Here is a 14,625-nt window from a genome sequence, read left to right as displayed (position 1 = left end):
CCAATAATCCTTTGTCACAAAGGAAGGCTGACTGGCATTCGTCAATGATTAAAGGCATGATTTTCTTCATGCGGCTTGACAAGATTTTTGTAATGATCTTGTAGATAACTCCAACAAGGGATATGGGTCTGAATTGATCAAGCGAAGACGGGTCTCTTACTTTAGGAATGAGAGCAATGAACGACGCATTGCAACCTTTCAGAAGAGACCCTGTAGCGTGAAAAAGTTGAACTGCTGCCATAACATCCCCCTTAATCACTTCCCAACAGCTCTTGATGAAGTTGAAGTTAAACCCATCCGGGCCCAGACTTTTTGATCCTTCACATTCCCATACAACATTCTTCACTTCTACCTCAGAGAAACTGACAATCATATTCCTACTCACCTCCAAGGGTAAGGACCTGAACTCCACCGAACCCAAGTGTACACCAAAGTCCTGCGTAGCCATGAACCTCTTTTCAAAGAGTAACTTTGCTTCCCTCTGTACAACTTTTGGTTCCTCGCACCACTGAGAGTCAACCTCAACACCTTTGACCTCATTTTTTAGCCTTTTCCATTTAATCATAGAATGGAAAAATTTAGAGTTAAAGTCCCCATATTTAAGCCAATTCACTCTTGCTTTTTGCCTGTAGATGGAGTCTAACTTTTTATTAACCAACCCCAGTTGATTAAGCAGTTCCATCCTTCTCATCCTCCCATCTTCCTCTAGAGCATCAATGTCATCCTCACCATATAACTCCTCAATTTCCATCTCAATACGTCTTCTATCCGATTCCACACTACCAAAAACATTTTTGTTCCACACTTTAAGATCAGCCTTCAAAAGTTTCAGCTTATCTTTGAGTGCGGATATACTATTACCTTCCACCTGATATGATTCCCATTTTTCCTTTATCAAAGCCGTAAAACCCAGTTCCTTTAACCACACATTGAAGGTTCTGAAAGGTTTAGGCCCCCAATCTTTAGCGCACGATTTTAGTACTAAAGCGCAGTGATTTGAAACTGTTCTCTGCTGCACATACTGTTTGGATGTCGGCCAAATCTGAAGCCACTCTTCAGAGACCATAAATCTATCTAATCTGCTTTTTGCTGTACCATTTTTTTTGAACCAGGTAAAATTTGTCCCTACACATGGAATGTCCATCCAACCATTGGTTTCAATAAAGTTATTGAAACCGACAATCTCCTTCTTTTAACATGAGTGACCTTTAATCCCTTTTCTTTCCTCGGTCCTCCTTACGGCATTGAAATCACCACATAAACACCAGGCCAAGTTCTGGTGAGATTGCTTGAATGTTGTCAAAGCTTCCCACAGATGGACTTTGTCCTGTATATTACATGTTGCGTAGACATTCACCACCACACAATGACGTTTTGCTTCGAGATGATAGCCCACAATAGCAATAAAACCAGTTCCTACTACATGGCTTCCATATACGAAGGCTTCTTTATTCCACATTGTTATCATACTTACAGCCCCATTAATCCCTTCATGGTGAACCCACCCAATGATACAACTTCCCCATAACAAAAAACATCTGACATCTGAAAAAGAGGAAGTTTTCGTTTCCTGCAGACAAACAAATTCAGCACCCTCCTTAGCCACGAGGTGACTCAAATACCTTGCTTTCGTCCCCCCTCCCAACCCTCTAATGTTAAGATTGACGATAATCATGGTAACTCCTTTACACTACCCACCCGAGAGACCTTTCTGTCGTCCTTGTCTCTTACCTCCAAACGATCCAATTCTCCAACCAAACTCCCCTCATCCCCTGAATATTGCATTACCAGATTACGTCCTAACTCCCAAATTCTAACGGATTCAGTATCATTAACTTCAAGCTTGATCCGATTGTTGCAGTGATGAATATCGGTAACCGACTCCGCAAAGGAACAATGGCTATGCCTTGAAGAAGAACTTACCCCGTGATGGACTGATCTGACTCCCCCGTTCAACCTCCACTTTGGTTGGGCAGTTTGCGTATCGTGCCCCCGCGTGGACCTTAGCCTTCAAAATTCCGGTGAGGATTTACAACCCACATCTCCGCTAGATGTTGCCTAGTGTTCAGCGTTTGGTTCTTCAACATTGACCCCCTTACACCGCTTGACCTTTCCACTGGATTGGGGATCCGAGCTGCCCGAAGAAGATCCCTCTCCCTCGTTGCAACGGCGAATTGCGTGGCAGGGTTTACATCGAAATCGCACTCCTGTGATTTCAACACTTCACGGTGATCACCATCCCCATCTTCCCTTGGTCGTTGAAAGGGTGACGAAGACATGGTAACGGATCCTTCCTTACCGCAGCAGAGGTTAACTGCTTCCCCTTTGCTTCCTAACATTGGGCCCCTCACGTTAACTTCTTTACTAACCGCACCACTTTTAGTTGATTGGGCCTCACCTTGGTTAAGCCTGTAAGAATATTATGTGGCACCTCACGATTATTTATCTTATTAATTGATCAATTACCATAATTATCCTATTATATTATTGGTAATTACTTGATGGACGTAATTACTATTACCATAAATAATTAGGGTTTCCCCTTGGGTGTATTATAAATAGAGATTACCAGACAACTAAAGAGACACCCTCATATTCTAACATCACACGGCCGAAACTCATTCCCTAAAGGGATTTTCGAGCCTTTCATCTCTTTATCTCTCTACTCACATAATTCCATTCTAAGCGATACACCCTAAAGGGAAACCCGATCAAGATCATGTCTTCGTCTCTCAGCCATACGATCACGGGTCTACCAGGGAACCCGAGCAAGATCATGTCTTCGTCACTCAGTCATACGATCACGGGTCTACCAGGTATTATTTAATCATCATTATTCTCGTTTCATTATATGATTGAGGAATCCTAATCCAACATGTGGTATCAGAGCGTTTATGTTGCTTAATCGATTCTTCTTTCGTTTTCCCTAAATTTGGAAGAAACGAAGATTTTGATTCAACCTATTGATTTTCGATGTTTTTATTTTGGTATATTATTGAACCACTTATTTTCAAAAATCCACCTTGATATCATAAAAATAAATTTTAATTTTTTCGAGATCCATAATTATTTTAAGATTTTGAAAATTAAAATTTAATATGAATGTTATGTGTTCTTCATAATTTTCGTGAGTATTCTCTTATTTGGAGTGGAATTAATTTTGATTCTATGTTCATCATCATTATTTGTTGTTCGTATGAATTTTCAAAAATTAGGAATAAAGAATTTTCGGAAATTAATTATTCCCTTAATTAGGAAATTTCAAAAATAATATTTTTCCCTAATTCAAATTTTCGAAATACAATTGATTCCCTTAATTAGGAATGGATTTGATTTGATTGTGTTTTCCTAAAAAAAATAAAAATAAAAATTGATATCTTAGTCTCCAAGTTTTTCCTTATTTAGGATAGTATATTCTTGCCTTATTAATTTTCGGGTATTATTATTATTATTACTATTTTCGAAAATAGTAGTCGTGTCAAACTTGGAAACATATCAATCTAATTAAAATTTTGAAGACCAAATCTAAAATCAAATCCTTAATATTCCGCTACTCACCTTATCAGGTTTATGAGTAACATATTTATGCGTTTCCTTTTATTTATCGAATTAAATATGGTAAATCTCATGATACCGTAATTATGTTTAAAAAAAATACTTATTTTGTTAAACTCTTAAATATATACATATATATATATATATATATATTAAGTTTGACAAAATTAAAATTAAAATTTTTGCTTAAACTTAATAACAGGAGTCTCCCTTCTGTCCAACGATGATGGGTTATGTCTTGTTATTTGAGTCTAATTAAGCACCTTCACTTACTTGTGAGTACACTTAATTATTAAATATTCACATGACATTTGCCTAAAAACACAATTACTTCTATTCTGTCCAACGATGTTTGTTGCACTTGTGTTTTGTAAACTTAATATGTACATAAGCTTAAATGTTCACTTCTGTCCAAAGATGGTGTGTCACATTCTTACCTTACTTATAATTGTTCATTATGCTTAAATAATTGGTAATTAACCAAAGTGAAAGCTGATTATTTAAGTAGAACCTAATTTAGTATATTATTTTGATGTTATAATAGATTTTATCACAACTTCATTATCATAATGGTTCTTACTTATGTCCGCTTTAGATCTAAGTTTCCCTATGTCACTCTAACTTTTTCCTTAGCCTAAGTATCTTAATTCGTCGTCTAACCAACCCCTAATATGGAAATTGAGACCTTGACTGGTGAAAATCAGTGAAGGTTTCCTAGTCCACTTCATTATGACTTTTCTACCTTCTGCGTTTGAAGCCTTCAAAGTCAACTATAATACTCAGAAGGACAAATGGTCCATGAGTGAGTTGATTGCTATGACTGTTCAAGAAGAAGAGCGCTTGAAGCTGGAGAAACCAGATGTTGCTTACCTCGTGGCTACTGAATCAAAGAAGCGGAAGGGCAAATTCCATTGAAAAGGAATCTAATAAGGTCCCTAAAACTGATGCAAGTGCACCCTCCAGCTCTAACAAATCCACTAGCAAGTCCTACTGCAAGTTCTGCCGCAAGGTAGGACATAAGCAGTCTAAGTGCTCAAGCTTTAAGGAGTGACTGGCTAAGAAAGGTAATCATCTAAATATGATAATTGAGTCCTTTAATTTAAATGTTCCAACTAATACTTGGTGGTTTGACTCTGGTTCTATGGTTCATGTGACCAATTCAATCCAAGGATTCCTTACAATCCGGAAGCTGGAAAGAAACCAAAGAACACTTAAGATGGGGAATGGACAAGAACTATTTGTCGAAGCTGTGGGAACCTTAGAATTACTTATGAAAACTGGAAAATGTATTAAACTTTATGATACCTTATATATTCCCGAAATTACTCGGAATCTTGTATCAGGACCAAAGTTAGACATTGATGGCTTTTATGTTCCCGAAATTACTATTTCTTTAAATTCTCAATTGTTTGGTACTGGTTTTCTGGATAACGGTCTCTATAAGTTAGAACTAGATGATAACTTCTCCAAATCTTTGTTATCATATAATATTAATGAGAACTTAACAAAGACCAAGAGAAAACGAGACTTAGAAACTTCATCCATGTTGTGGCATCAACGTTTAGGCCACATTTCACGAGATCGCTTATCTCGACTTGTGAAGGATGAAGTCTTACCATCTCTCGATTTCACTGATTTTGGAACATGTGTCAAATGCCTCAAAGGCAAAATGACATCCACGACTAAGAAAGGTGCCACTAGGAGTTGAAAATTATTAGAACTTATTCATACTGACATTAGTGGCCCTTACAGCATCGTTGGAATAACAGGACATAATTCATTTATCACTTTTATAGATGATTATTCTCGTTACATGTACTTGTATCTCATTAAGGAAAAATCTGAATCACTTACAACTTTTAAAGATTATAAAACTGAAGTTGAAAAATAACTTGATCTTCAAATAAAAGTTGTGCGATCAGATAGAGGAGGTGAATACTATGGTAGACATACTGATTTGGGACAAGCCCCTGGTCCATTTTATGAGTTTTGTAAAAGCTAGGGGATTGTGAACCAATACACCATGCCCGGTACTCCTCAACAAAACGGTGTTGTTGAAAGGAGAAACAAGACCCTAATGAACATGGTGCGTAGTATGTTAGCCAACTCCAATTTGCCCTTATTCCTCTGGACCGAGGCATTAAAAGCAGCAGTTCATATACTCAATAGAGTTCCTTCCAAATTTGTCCCTAAAACTCCTTATAAACTTTGGACTGGAAGGAAACCGAGTCTTAGATATATGAAAGTATGAGGTTGTCTTGCTGAAGCTAAAGTTTATAACCCTTTCTTAAAGAAGCTTGACATGAAAACAGTAACTTGTCACTTCATCGGGTATTCCGATCACTCAAAGGGTTATAGATTTTATTGTCCTTCCCACGTCACCCGCATTGTAGAAACCAAGCATGCTCATTTCCTAGAGGATTTCAAGATCAGTGGGAGCAGTGACAATCCTTACCTGGATTTACTAGAAGTACAAGAGGCGGGGGGGAGATCTACATCGACTACTAATTTGCCTCTGATCACTCCTCTTGTACCCACTCCGCGTGTCACTGCACCACCTACTCCACGCTCAGAACCTGATGCTACTCTGCATCCATCCGAGAATGAAGGCACCCTAAACGACAAACATCAGTACAATGCAGAACCCGTTAATCAGCTCAGGAGGTCATCTAGAACTAAAACTACTACTAATTTTGATGATTATGTAACCTACCTGACTGAAGCAGAAATGGATGCCGGAAGGTATACTGATCCTACCTCTTACAATGAAGCCATTACTAGTGATCAGTCTTCTGAATGGAATAATGCCATGCTCGATGAGCTTGACTCCATGAAGAAAAACAATGTTTGGGATCTAGTAGAATTACCCGATGGAGTAAAACTCATAGAATCTAAATGGGTGTTCAAAACCAAGCTAGATCAGAATGGAAACATTGAACGCTTCAAAACAAGATTGGTTGCAAAAGGGTTCACTCAGAAAGAGGGAATTGATTATCAAGAGACCTTTTCACCTGTCTCTCGAAAAGATTCCTTAAGGATCGTAATGGCCCTCGTAGCTCACTTTGATCTAGAGCTACATCAGATGGACGTCAAGACCGCTTTCCTTAACGGCGACTTGTATGAAGACGTGTACATGCAACAACCAGAAGGTTTTAAACCTGAAGGTCAAGAACACCTAGTCTGCAAGCTGAAGAAATCCATTTACGGGCTGAAGCAAGCCTCACGGCAGTGGTACATAAAGTTTGATGAAGTTATGAAGAAACAAGGTTTTCTTAAGAATCAAGTGGATCAATGCACCTACCTCAAGATGAGTGGGAGCAACTTTACTATACTTGTCCTTTACGTAGATGACATTCTATTGACAAGTAATAGTATAGACATGTTGCATGAGTCAAAGCGCATACTTTCGCATAATTTTGACATGAAGGATCTCGGAGAGGCCGCTTATGTTATTGGCATCGAAATATACCGAGATAGAGCTAAGGGGATTTTGGGATTATCCCAAAGGGCCTACCTTGACCGTGTCCTCACTCGTTATAACATGCAGCATTGCTCTCCTTCTGTGGCTCCAGTAATTAAGGGAGATGTTTTCGGTTCTTTTCAATGTCCGAAAACAGAGGCTGAAAAAGAGCAAATGGCGATGATACCTTATGCATCTGTAGTTGGAAGCATTATGTATGCTCAAGTCTGTACTCGTCCGGATATCGCGTACATTGCTGGAATGCTAGGCCGGTATCAATCTAATCCTGGTCTAGATCACTGGAAAGCAGCTAAGAAAGTACTTCGATATCTACAAGGCACAAAAGACTATAAGTTGACCTATAGGAGAAGTGACAGTTTAGAAGTGGTGGGTTATTCTGACTCTAATTTTGCAAAGATGACAAGAAATCCATTTCTCGGTATATCTTTATGTTAGCAGGTGGGCCTATCTCATGGAAGAGTCATAAGCAGCAATTAACAACAACCTCAACAATGATGGCAGAATATGTTGCAGTGTACAATGCAACTTGTCATGGAATGTTGTTGCGAAATCTTATCGTTGGACTCAAAGTCATTAACTCCATTTCCAGGCCATTGAAGCTTTATTGTGATAACTCAGCTGCCGTTAGTTTTTCGAACAATAACAGTTCGAGTGGCGCTGGATTATATCTTGATACAAAGTACTTGTTCGTACGTGAGCGAGTTGAGGAAAATAAGCTTTGTGTTGAGTATATTAGTACTAAAAATATGCTTGCGGATCCGATGACTAAAGGTCTCCCACCTAAAGTATTCGAAGAACATGTTTCGAAGATGGGATTATCTAAAGACCTTATTTAGCATATTTGTACTTACTTATGTTTAATAAAATTTCCTCATTTACCTTGATTTGTGTGTCCTTAAATATGTTTATGCATGCCTAAATATACATAGACACTAACTGTACAAATCAAAGTCTAAAGGGCTTACTTATCAATTGATCCTAAAATTTACTTAAGTTTTAAATTTGTATTGTAGTATGATTAATGGGGGTCTTGAGTTGAATATTGATTCAAAGACTGTATTTCTCTGCTACAATTACAGTTTAGGACTAAAATGAGTATTAAAATCTGGCCAGACTTATCTAATGCTCATAATAAATAATCCTTTGGCCAAGTGGGAGAATATAAGAATATTATGTGGCACCTCATGATTATTTATCTTATTAATTGATCAATTACCATAATTATCCTATTATATTATTGGTAATTACTTGATGGACGTAATTACTATTACCATAAATAATTAGGGTTTCCCCTTGGGTGTATTATAAATAGAGATTACCAGACAACTAAAGAGACACCCTCATATTCTAACATCACACGGCCGAAACTCATTCCCTAAAGGGATTTTCGAGCCTCTCATCTCTTTGTCTCTCTACTCACATAATTCCATTCTAAGCGATACACCCTAAAGGGGAACCCGATCAAGATCATGTCTTCATCCCTCAGCCATACGATCACGGGTCTACCAAGGAACCCGATCAAGATCATGTCTTCGTCCCTCAGCTATACGATCACGGGTCTACCAGGTATTATTTAATCATCATTATTCTCGTTTCATTATATGATTGAGGAATCCTAATCCAACAAAGCCCAGCAGCAAGGAAGTTGCACCCCTGGGCCCCTTCCATTAGGTTAGCCAGCGATTTCTGAAACACCTTACATGCCTCGTTGACTTGACTAACAGCAGCTAAAGCTGCCCCTCCTTCAGACCCACCTTGCACACGTTTTGCCATATTAAGGAAAGAAAAACCACCTTTAGACTGACACCCCATATCACTCTGAGCCTTATTCTCCAAAATCTTCCAATTTGTTTGTACCAAGGGTTGGGTCTGCCTCACCGCCTCGAGTACCACGTCCCGCCGCATACCGTCATAGCCATGGATGTCTCCTTCATCGCTCGACCTTCCAGAAAGGTAGGTTTCCTCCACTACAGTGTCCGAAGACAAGATACTATCGGATGAGGCATAGTGATAATTGTGACATGAACATTCTCCTCTTTCTTGGTTGGGTACCTCCTCTACGATAACACTAGTATAGACTTGCCCATTAACCCTAAACCCCTTCACCATATCTGCTTTGCATTATTTGAGTAGCCTGACTTACAGACGAGCATACTCCAAATTCTCCCACAACCGAGTAGACTCATCGACTTTAACCAGGGACACTACTTCTCTAACCACCTTTGAGAAACAGTGTTTGTTCCACAAAGTTAAGGGAATTCCATAGCACCTGACCCAGACTATTTTATGTCCTGCTTCGTAAGATTCAGGCCAGGGTTCAATAGAGTCAAAAAGAGAGACGAACCATTCGTTATTAAGCTTAATGATATCATCCATCCTTTCTCCATCTTTGGGTGTTAAGAGCTCTAGGTTATCACCATGAATCTAAGCTTGATTATGCTCATTCCCCCCTTGACAAACTCTTCGTTCAAAGTATCAAAAGAGATATCAGGAGACATTCATCCAACTGCACTAGAAGCCAACCAAGACGGGGCATTTGACATTGTTTCAAAACCAGAGCCTGTTCAGCGACCTTTTGAGGACTTGTGTACAACCTCAGCGTAGGACTGCTTAGGTTTCTGGGAATCGCCCTTTCGAACGGTTCTGTGTTCGCACAAAACCTCCTTCTCCTTCAGCTTACCTCGAGGGCTCTTAGCACGAATGATATCGTTTCTAGATGTGTTTGACTTTCCCTTCTTAACTTTGACCTCTACTCTCCTATATTTTGGAAGGTTAACATACAGTTTGAGGTTACCAATGTAAACTTGATCCACCTGCTTTTCCAACTTAGCCTCATTAGGAATTGGATAGAATCTCACAAACCCAAATGTTCTTCCCCACCTATTTAGCCGCCTGGAAATGAACACCTTTTTCACTCTGGCCCATTTTTTGAAGATCCTAAACATATCATACTCTCCATGACTATCAAGGAAATTTGAGAAAAAGAACGTAGAGGAGTTCCCTTCCCCAGATTTATTCACCGATGTAGCTGCCTTGAGGTCTGCCTCTCTTCTCCAGTGTTCTTCCCTCTTCCCCCTCCACCATCCCTCCTTTGTTCTCACCTTCATCGCCTTTATTGGAAGTTTGATGTACGTGATGGTTTGTATGAGACCTGACATTGGCCATACAGTGAAAGTTGTTAGAAGGTTTATGTCAAATCCATGTAAAACTTATTAGGAAGCAGTTAAATGGATTTTGAGGCATCTACCTAGCTCACCATAGAATTGTTTGTACTTTAGTAAAGGAGAATTAAAAGTACAAGGTTATGTAAATGTAAACTTTGAAGGTGAAGTTGATCACCGAAGAAGTACCACTGTTACTTGGACATCTCAAATACAAAATATTTTTTATTTATCTACTACAAAGGTTGAGTATGTAGCAGTAACATGAGATAGAAACAAATTTATATGACTTCGAAGTTTTTTAACAAAATTGGGATTAATACATAAAAGTGTTTTGCATAGTGATAGTCAGAATGTGATACATCTAAGAAAGGATTCAACATTTCATTCTATAACACGGCCCATTGATCTTCATTATCACTTCATCGAGTCTTTGCTTAAGGTTGGGGTACTAACAATGAGAAAATTTCTAGGGAGTGAGTTTACTAAATATGTTGGCAAAGGTAGTAATCATTGACAAATTGAAATTGCACTAGTACAAAAATGCTTAATGACTTACTAGAATAACATACAAGAGAATGTTGTTGCACTTGATTGAGGCGTGAAAACAATTTGTAATTAATCTTCGAGTGAAAGATTGTTGGACTTGGTCTTGCAAAAGAAATTTTTAGGAAAGATAAAAGCCAATAAATTTTAGGAATACTTAAATATCGGAAACAAAATGTGAGGATTATATACCTTGCATTGTGTATAAATACCATCATGCAGAATTTATTACTACTCATTCCAATAAAAAGAGAAAGGATTTATTTAAATTATGTGTTAGAAACACATTTTTAAGATTTTCTTCCAATAAAAGGTGTGCATCAACTCACAAACATAGAGATAATTGATTGAGCTCTGTTATTAATTTTATATGTGTGATTATTTCACATTTATTATCATAGGAAATGTGACTTATTTTCTCAGAAGTATCGCTACTTTTTCTTCAAAGGAGGATGATTGAGATAGCTAACATATATCTACCACAACCATGATATAACTGAAATATGAAAAGCTCAAAATTGAATCTAAAACCATCTATACTTTTTACTCTAAGGGGAGAGACAAATAGCACTTTACTTTGTAACATTTATATTAATTATACAAAATTCAGTAAATTCTAAAATCAATACATGCATGATTTCTCCTTTCTGAACTTGCCATCCGTACATGCCAAATATGTGCAGACTATTTTAGGGTCAAATGCAACATCAGAGATCATTTGATCATAAGAGCCAACTTTAGTTTCATTGAAAAATCCTTTGCTTCTCATATATTGGTAAAAGCTTCTCAGTCAGAATATCGGACTCTAATCTATCTGCTTTTGCCACCTGCAGAAACACCAGAATTAGTTCATGAATTGGTTCTCAAAAATTATAGAGTACAATATTAAATATTATGTTTTCTTATAACTTAATTTAGTGCATTTTTAATCATTAACCAATGACATAGGACGTTAATTAGCATTAGCATTGTCCTTTTGCTAATGTCCTTTTTCTGTCTTACTTTCATGCCCCCTTTTTTTTCTTGATAAGTATGAAAGAAAGGGTATAATTAAAAAGCTAATAGTTAATATTATCTTTGAACTTCTGAAGTAATCATAAATTGGAATGTTATATATGAAAGATACCTGAAAATGCAAGTTGTAGAAGAACCTTCCTCCAAAGGTTTGTGAGGAAGAAGCATCTAGCAGAAAAAGGCCATCATTTTCTAAACACTGCAAGATCTCGGATAGTGGAGCCTTGTGGGTCTCTTGAGAGGAAATGTGAACTACAGCTTCACAATCGTTAAGCCTAGTTGTAGAGACAACAAAAGAAGAGTTGTGATGGGAAATTTTCCTATGAGATTCTTTCTTCACTGCATCTCCTTGCAATTGCCGAGAAATTCTGCATAGAAGCTCCTCTTTTCTCTTTGTTAGTGCTTGCACTTGCTGTTGTAGTTCAGGAATGTATTTCAACACTCTAGAAACTGTTGAAGGAATGCTCATTTTTTTCTGCAACCATACATGAACATGGAATTATGAGATCTCTATTTATCACAATTTACATTACAATTTAGGGGAAGTTTCATTTGCTTTTGTTAAGATTTATTGATTTTGTGATTTTAGCCGTATTATTAGCTTACTTAGATAATAATACCGATGAAATTCCTGTCTTTTTCACATATCTGTTTCTCATGCTTTTACCTTTTGTTAATATACTTAAAAACATAAAATAATATTAATCAATTGAACATTTTTATATTATCACTATAATCATACTAATTAAAATAAAATCAAAAAGATAAATAAGACAATACCACCTAAATGAAGAATAGACTCGTTCAATCTTGCACTTAAATAAAGAACTAATTAAATGTAAACCAAGTAATTTAGGTCTAGCACGTCATTGTTAGAAGTAGTTTTTTATTAGAAATTATTACATCATTCATTCGGTCAATTTTCACAGAATTTGATAGGAATCACATAGGTTCATACTGCGGAATATTTTCTCCATTTTATCCCCTTTGCTTCTTATTTGATGAAAATTTCAAAATTAACCAATAAAACAGGCTGCTTTTAACAGGCCTGATATAAATTAACCCCTAATTATCTTCTATCTTCACAAATCAATCAAAAAAATTATCTGCAAAGTTAATTTGACTATGATCCAAGAATAAGCCTAGATGCATAGAAAATAGAAGATGTTTACCACAAAATAAAGAGAAGCTAAGAACACATCCCAGTTGAAGAATAAATCTAATAAACCATCATGGAAGCTATTGATAACAGTAATACTAATTTCATGAAATTGGTTCCTAAAGGGATCAGTATGTCTGCTAATGTGAAGAAGAAAGTACAGATAGATAGAAATCGGAACTGAAATTTGGTTTTCATATTCCATAAGAAGAAATTAAAATGTTATTGTGTATTAGCAAAGTGAAACAGTAGCAGTGAGAGAGAAGGGAGGTAAAGTACCGTTTGATCTGCAAGTGGAAGAAGAGAGCGAAGTGAAGAAACCAAGTTGTTGACCTTCTTGCGGCGATCACGTTCACTAGCATTGTGGCTAAGTTTCTTGACCATGGCAGGATCAGGGGATGGTGCAGTGGACCTTTGTAATTCAACCTCAATCTGCGGCTGCGATGGATAAAATTGATAGGGAAAGGAGTACTCCGATGACACATCATCTTGGTAGAAGCGGTTTTGGGTAATATTATAGCCTAATGGCTCCTCCTCTAAGAGCCACCCCTTGGCTGAGAAGACAGGAGGAGAGAACAATGCGACCATGTTGGGAGCAGTTAACAAGTTTCTCTGACAACTAAATCATGATCTCGACCTCTCAGTATATATATATAATGCAGCAGTCATTATCCCTTTACGTAAAGATAATTGAATAAACAATAAGAGGCTGCAAAAACTGAGTAAAATATTATTGTTTTCTCCTGGTCACTTTGGATTAGTTAAATATAAGTTGATTGATGAAGGATGAGGTAAGATGTTAAAAAATTGAAGCAATGGGATGAATAATTTTGTGAGATGATAGTTTATAGGAGCACATGCAAACGCGTGTTTGGAATGTGGGATGTATGCGTTGTGTATGTAGCAGAGAGGAAGAGAGGGTGGGAGAGCGTGGTTGAAAACCCAACCCACCAGGCATTTCTTTACTTCTTTAATTCTCTATGTGTGTTTCTTCCTTTTTCTTTCCATCGTCAAGTGGTGTATTCTCTGTGATGCTCTCAACATATAGGTTTTACAAAACTTAATTTATTACTAAATGGGATTAAATGTTAATTACCAATTATTTTCCATGGATACAGGACCTGTACAGGATACACTGATGGTTAGGGCATTTTCAAAAATTTGGAGTAGAGTGTGTTACGATAATATTTTTTTAATTATAAATAATTTAATTAAATTTTATAAATTGTAAGAAACATAATTTACAATGCAACACGGAATCAGAATTACTTAAACATGTCTCAAAATAAATAAAAAATAATATGTAAATTTTAGCAAAAAAAAAATATCCCAATACCTAAACATAATTATGATACCACACTTTAACATATTTAATCTCATAATTTTCTCTTTCTATCATCTTTGAGAAAAAGTCAAACCTAATTCATAAAAAATAAGACAAACAAAATTCAAAAACAATAATCTCTTTAATGCTCTATTTTCTTTAATGCTCTATTTGGTTGGGTGTTTTTAGTGTTGTGGTGGATTTGGAGTGTTACGGTGAATTTGGAGGTCGAGAAAGAGTTTGCATTCTTCATGTTGGTTGTATGGATTTGTGCTGATTTGGTGAGAAAAAAAGAAAGAGGGGAAGGATGGATGACACCCTAAGAAGAAAAAAAGGAAAGTTTGGCCAATTTTGTACAATAACAAAGTTTTTTCTGTTTTATTTC

General features: G+C 36.9%; 1 protein-coding gene across 1 annotated transcript; it reads right to left on the bottom strand.

Annotated features, from left to right (window-relative positions):
- Positions 1-11,261: 11,261 nt before the first annotated feature.
- Positions 11,262-13,538, bottom strand: LOC137813990 (transcription factor ORG2-like). The gene is made up of 3 exons (XM_068616504.1): positions 13,196-13,538; positions 11,870-12,232; positions 11,262-11,570 (listed from the first exon to the last, which is right to left on the bottom strand). Exons 1-3 carry the CDS (start codon positions 13,502-13,504, stop codon positions 11,487-11,489), a joined length of 756 nt encoding a protein of 251 aa, XP_068472605.1. The 5' UTR covers positions 13,505-13,538; the 3' UTR covers positions 11,262-11,486.
- Positions 13,539-14,625: the final 1,087 nt, after the last annotated feature.

The sequence above is a fragment of the Phaseolus vulgaris genome, chromosome 1 (assembly GCF_000499845.2).
Source record: "Phaseolus vulgaris cultivar G19833 chromosome 1, P. vulgaris v2.0, whole genome shotgun sequence".
In the NCBI taxonomy this organism is placed as follows: Eukaryota; Viridiplantae; Streptophyta; class Magnoliopsida; order Fabales; family Fabaceae; genus Phaseolus; species Phaseolus vulgaris.
Note: the sequence above shows the minus strand (reverse complement) of the source record. Positions and strands in the feature narration are given on the sequence as shown.